The sequence below is a fragment of the Lactuca virosa genome, chromosome 4 (genome assembly GCF_052849685.1).
Source record: "Lactuca virosa cultivar CGN04683 chromosome 4, Lactuca_virosa_CGN04683_v6, whole genome shotgun sequence".
In the NCBI taxonomy this organism is placed as follows: domain Eukaryota; kingdom Viridiplantae; phylum Streptophyta; class Magnoliopsida; order Asterales; family Asteraceae; genus Lactuca; species Lactuca virosa.
This window is the reverse complement of record NC_136429.1, coordinates 272061952-272068665: the sequence shown is the minus strand read 5'-3', so window position 1 is coordinate 272068665 and position 6714 is coordinate 272061952. Positions and strand designations below refer to the sequence as shown.

At 36.0% G+C, this 6714-nt stretch overlaps 1 protein-coding gene and 1 pseudogene across 1 annotated transcript; one reads left to right on the top strand and one right to left on the bottom strand.

The window, feature by feature from the left end:
* Positions 1-2899: 2899 nt before the first annotated feature.
* Positions 2900-3782, top strand: LOC145168834 (general transcription and DNA repair factor IIH subunit TFB2-like). The gene is made up of 5 exons (XM_079087511.1): positions 2900-2974; positions 3061-3106; positions 3187-3246; positions 3346-3414; positions 3477-3782. Exons 1-5 carry the CDS (start codon positions 2922-2924, stop codon positions 3570-3572), a joined length of 324 nt encoding a protein of 107 aa, XP_078943637.1. The 5' UTR covers positions 2900-2921; the 3' UTR covers positions 3573-3782.
* A 1267-nt stretch (positions 3783-5049) lies between these two features.
* LOC145105886 (mediator of RNA polymerase II transcription subunit 16 pseudogene) lies at positions 5050-5817 on the bottom strand (annotated as a pseudogene).
* Positions 5818-6714: the final 897 nt, after the last annotated feature.

The following is a 6714-nucleotide window of genomic DNA, read 5'->3' as shown; positions in this document are numbered from 1 at the left end:
TCCGACATTTAATAAATCAGAAGAGGAAGATCCACCTTGATTCTTGCGTCTGATATCCTCGCCTAGAACCAAATCTCTAACCCCTTCAAAAGTCATACCACTGGTCCCCACGGAACTTGTAACAGCAGTAACTGTTCCGGACCAGCTATCAGGTAGAGAAGCTAGTAGCAGCGAAGCTTGAGTCTCATTATCAAATTTAATTCCCACAGATGATAATCTGGACAGAATTGAATTTAGATTGTTAATGTGAACTGTAACTGAGCCTTCCTCATTCATCCTTGTAGTGAACAGCTCCTTCATCAAGAACACCTTGTTAGCCGCCGATGGTTTCTCATACATATTTGAAAGAGCCTCCATCATACCACGCGCCGTGGTTTCATTCATGATGTTGAAAGCAACGCTCTTCGTCAACGACAATGTAATAACCGCCTTGGCTTTCTTGTCCTTTGAGTTCCACGCATCTTCAGCAGCTTTTTCAATTTTCTCCGGTTTGTCTCCGAGTACCATGTCCAAGTCTTTCTGACATAGCAATGCTTCTAATTGCATTTTCCACCAGCTAAAATCAGAACCATTGAACCTTTCGATTATAATCTTGTCTTCAGCCATTACGGCAAACAAAAAAAAAATTAGGTACACTCGTGTGTGACAGAAAAAACGATCGTACCCTCCAAAACCTCGCTAACCAGGCTCTGATACCAATTGTTAGGAATTGAGACAGGGTACACGCAGCGGAAACACTATCACACACACAAACACACGAAGGAAATAAAGCAAGAAGGAACACAAGGATTTTACGTGGTTCGGATTCGGTGTAAATCCTACGTCCACGGGCGCAACTAAATTTTATATTAACTCACTATAAGATTACAAATGGTAATATCACTCGGCATTTTTGTTCTGCGCTACGCTGCTGCACACTTTCTTCTTGCAATACATACATACATACATATATATATATATATATATATATATATATATATATATATATATATATATATATATATATATATATATATATATATATATATATATGTTTGTGAGCCGCAATTTGCACATGAAATTGAGCCGCCATATTTGAATTGAAATATATGCCGTCCAAAACTATTCCACCTAAAATGTGCGTCCATTCAATATTAAATAATTGAACCACCGTCCATTTTTCCATTAAACAATACAATTAAATTGTTTAATTTGCTAAGTTACATTTATGGCCCTTGAACTTTTAGGAACTTGTCAATTTGTTCATGACTCCATAAATCTTAACACGATTGCGGCTTTTGCGATAATGACAGTTGAAGATTCAAAAAAGTTGCTTTTACCAGAATTCTACCCTTCTTGGGTTGTTTTCTCACAGAGACAGAAGTTGAGTGATACTTTTCTACCTTACATTCTTCCTGCTTTTGTACTTTCTCTCCGCTTTCTTTCTATCTTCTTCAGGGACTGATTATTCTGCTTAATCTTTCAGTTGACCTGGCTTAATAACTATGGAGTTGGAAATGAATTGGGAGTTGAAAATAGTTTATTTCAGGAAACAAATTGGTGTGCTTTAGAACACCAACTATACAGGTCCAAACATTTCTTTGGTTTGTAGACATTGTTATGCCAAATTAATTTTCAATATGTGCTTCAATTTCACAATGAATTCCAACACAAAAATTTGTTAATATATGAATTATGAGCACAGACAAGGTTCACAAATTCATCCCTATAATCAAACACACCTTCAATCTTACAAGTTGATCAAGATGCCTCAAGTGAAGATTATAGCTAAGAATTTCATGGACATGGTGTCCTCCTTACCTGCCATGAAGCTCGACAAGCTATACGAGAATGCCTTCATTTGTGAAGCTATTCTCAGGTTATCTGTTTAAGTCCGTCACTTTTTCATTGTTAATATATGTTTGATGTTTGATCATTTACACAATGTGTTAACCACATTTTGTTGCTCAGGTGTTTGCCACCATTGGCCAAAAACTATGTTCTCCAGTTGTTGTACATAGATGTGCCTGTGTCAGCCAGTTCATTGCAAGAATGGGTTCTTGTTGATGGTGCTTCAAAGCATAGAGTTGCTGTTGATAGACTCTTTCAATTGAGAGTATTTACTGAACCTGTTGATAGGTACATGTGTTTGCTTAATTCCCTTTTACTTTTTTCTTTTTCAAACAGAGTTCCCTTCACCTATCTGGTTTATCTTTTGATGGATGATTTTTAGTTCATTAGATCATTGCCTACTTCATTTGCCATTTAATTCAAGATTATATAACCTTCTGAATTAAGTCTTATTTGCTGAAGTCCTGAATTGTGTCTGCAGGAAGAAGGAAGCCACTTACAGGTTAAACCTGATGTTTCAGATGAACCTTCGGAAGCATATTGTTCATGGGTAAGTCATATGACTTAGTGGACTTAATGGTGATATGACTTAAATCACTTAATCTGGTATGATATATGTGTGTGTCTCGTTTTGACTTAATGTTGAAAGAACGACTTAATGGGAAAAAAACTTATATACCTCTATTGTTGAAACTTGTATCCCAACTCATCTCCAATGCTGATTGCTTATGCGTGTATGTATGTATGTATGTATGTATGTATGTATGTATGTGACATTTGAGGTGGTTTTTGTAGTGGTGTGTTACCAAGAGAACCTATGGCGGAAAATATAACAGTAAGACTCCCAAGCTTAGAGGAGTTAGACAACTATGCTGCTCAACAATGGGAGGTATGAAACCTTGTATAATCTTTTTATGTACTTTGTGTTACTTTCATTAAATTGTGAAGAATATATTTCGGTTTCTATCTTTAATCATTTTGCAGCTTCAGTATCTGTATGTTCTCTTTGATGACTTGCTATTGTGGCAATTTAGTGTTTCTTCCTGCATCTCATAAACTCTGTTGAAGTTGAGGTTACAACAAAGAGCATCATGATGGTTCCTTCCATGATGAAAGTCTCCCAACGAGGCCTTTTAAGTCAAAGGTGGTTTTCAAATTATTTCTTAAAATTATATACCATTTTTCTCTTTAAAGTATGAATCTCATGATGGTTGATTCACATTTCCATAGGGACAATGAAGGTTCTCGGCTCACAGAAAGTGGTTTTCATTTCCTGGTATGAAAAATATGTACTTGAATTTATTTATATTCTGTATTTTATTAAAATTATTGATATCCGTTTTTTTTGCATTACAGCTAATGGATACCAATGCACAGCTCTGGTATATCATCAGGGAGTATATCAGTAATTCTGAGGTATTCATATTTTTTGCATCTGTATCCAATTTTGACAACAATTTTTCTATATTCTCTAAATACTATATTTTGAGTCCTTTTTGAACTTTTTATGAACAGGACAGAGGAGTGGACTCTGCAGATCTGATCTCATTTCTGCTAGAACTTAGCTTTCATGTTACTGGCGAGGTATCAAATTTTTTTTAATATATATATTTTAAAACATAAATGTGATTTGAAAACAAAAACAGGCATATAATATGAACACTTTAGATGAGATACAAAGGATAACAGTTAAAGATCTTGCAGACTTGGGACTCATCAAACTCCAGAACTGCCTTTGTTAAGTTGTTTCTTCTTTAATATAAACATGGACCTACACATTCATAGCAGAATTTCATGTCTGATAGCTGAAGGTGCTTCTAGAAATGCCTTTAAGCCTTCTAAAATTGTGAATTAGTCTATTGGGTTTTTCTTTTATTATTGGCAAGATTGCATATTGGGTGATGATGTCAACTCTGACCAACCAAGATTTCAATTATTCTTTTAGCAGTTCAAGTACAATATACTTAATCTGTGATTAGATATCCCTAACCAGTTTGTAAGGTAAGGTCTTAACCTGTCTCATATTGGTCTATGTAAGCTTTCAACTGGGCCATTTGTTTATTTTTTGTTATTTGACTTCTATACTGAAATAAACTTTCAGTTACATCCTCTCTCTCTCTCTCTCATATATATATTTAGAAAAATAAAGTTTTAAGATTGCTAACGGTTAAAACTTTATTTAATCTTAATCTCTTTTCTTAATCCAGGGTTATCTTCTTCTCCACTGATGCTAATTCCATTTTTGCCCTTCAGATTCCAAATATACCGGGCAGGGGAGCTTTACAAACATAAATCATGGCTTTTAAGGGCTTTACATCTTATAGTTGGTGGAAGGTGTGTACAATAACAATATAACATGCATATACTAATTTTGTTTCTATTAATTCAAGTTTCTATTAAAAGATTCAAGTGTTTTTTTAATTATAGGTTTTGATGGGGAGGCTTTTGGAAGGTATTTAATGAATATTTTAATTACATGTTTGGAGGAAGAATGAATATACAGATGTCGAGCTTGATAGGGTGCGTGAAAAATGGGATACTTATGTCATAAACTTAATTTACGAGTGATATGTATTTGACAATTACTTTTTGATGAATTTGGAACGTATTTTTGAATTTGACACTATAGTTTGTGTAATTTCGACAATAAATTTGTAATTTAGTTTGATTAAGATTTGGTAGAATATATATATATATATATATATATATATATATATATATATATATAATTTAAAAAAACTATAAAACCATGACATACAAAGCATGTCGTAAAAATATGTCAAAAATCATATTGTACAAAACATGTCGTAATTTGAAGTCGTAAATGGCCGTCATAAATACAAAAAAGTTACGAATTATGACAAACAAAGTCAGTCGTAAATATATGTCGAAAACGCATGTCATGTATGTATGTCGTAATTGTTGGTCATGAAAGTCTGTCGTAAACTTTATGACAGACCTAATGTCTGTCATTTTCCTTTATGACATGGCTTTCAATGACAGACATTTGTCTGTCATATATAGGCATTTATGACAGACATTGTCTGTCAAGGAAAACCTTTTTTCTAGTAATGCATGTATGTGTGTGTTCGTGCTTTAATCTTACCCTTGACTGTAATTTTGGTGCAGGTGCTAAAGAGTCAACTTTTCGTGGAGAAATTCTGTGAAAGTGTTCATCATTCCTCCCTAGATTACTTGTCTGGTGGATGTGAATTATCTTTAACATAGTACAATCTTACTTGTATCATGCCACACAGTAGCAGAACAACAGCTCATAGAAGAAAATGCAGGAGAAGCAATTGCAGAAAAAACATTGATCTGATAGTTATCAACAGGTGTAAAACTCGAACCAGAAAAAATATGGACCCCACCTCTTAGAAACGCAACAGCAACCTCACCACCATGAGCAGAATAGACTATGCGAACAAGGGTTCTAACATCTCTTGGCAAATCAAAAGGATCAAAAACAACCCTTTTTGCCTTCTCAATGTCAGAATCTGACATGTTTATACCCTCAGAAGTGGATCCTGGTGTAGGTGTTGGATTGTTTTTAAAGTAATCAGTAGCTGGAATGCTTTTATTCACTTTTGTGACCCACAGTGTCTGCATAGGAGGTTGTCCACCAAAAGTAGATGTAGGATTCCCAAATATCGGATGCAGGACAACAGGCTCTAAAGAGGATTCCCATCTTTGAACTCTCCATCCAGTAATTGAAGGACCTTCATCTGGGTCATAGGGAGACATGTATTGACCTACATAAACAATGTCAACAGTTAACAAGTAAATGTAAATGGAGAAGGTTGGAAGGTTGAAAGGTTAAGCAATTTCAACAATTACAATAGCAATAACAGAGCCACCACAGGTAGGGTCAAAGGCAACTGCAGTGACTCCAGAACCCCATGTAGTTGTTGCTGCTAATTGAGTTGAAGCTTCAGGACTCACATAAGTAGAAAAATTCGAAACAGGAGAACAATGAAGGGCAACCATGTCACTATAATCCGCTCAAGAATCGCGAATCCAGAGACGCCGCGATTGTGGGGGCAGCGATTGATAGATCCGCTGCTTGTTCGACGGTCCATTTTCCGGTCCCTTTCATGCCTGTTTTATCCAACACTTTGTCATCCGTCTCCCTTGTCGTCCTTGATTCTGAAGATGTCTGCGATGATTTCAATCAAGAAGCTTTGAAGCTCCCCTTGATTCCATTCCAAGAACACTTTGTGTAGTTCCTCGTTCGAGAGTTTCCCAACGGATTTCAACACGTCGTATGCTTCGGAAATCAGCTACATGTCGCCATACTCGATTCCGTTGTGGACCATTTTGACGAAATTACCGGAACCGCCTTCGCCGATGTATGTGACACATGGACCACTGTCGGGTACTTGAGCGACTATTTTGAGCACGATGTGGAGAAGTGAAGCGGTGGAGGTTTGAGAATCGAGAGAGAAGAAAGAAAGAAAGGGGGTTTTCGACAGGGACGAGCTAGCGTTTTCAGCCGGTGGAAACAAAGCGGAGTTTTTAATTTTTTGGATTTCATTTCCCCCCCTTGAGATGCAACGCGGGTTTCATTAAAATTTATAAAACGACATGGTTAGACGACACACATTTTATTTAAGGTGCCCTCCGTGTTTTTTTATTAAACACTAATTTTAGGGCACACAAAAATGCGTGTCCTAAATCCTATAAATTTTAGGAGAGATGACATTATTTTTACGTCACACACTTTTGCGTATCGTAAATCTGTGCGTATCATAAATTGCGTGTCATTAAAGGCCTGTTTTCTAGTAATGTTTCACGTCTCTCAGTTGCGGAAAGGTTTCGTTGATGATTTCGTGGTGGTTCCATTGGAGGATATTCAGTTGGATGATCGCCTGAATTATATTGAGA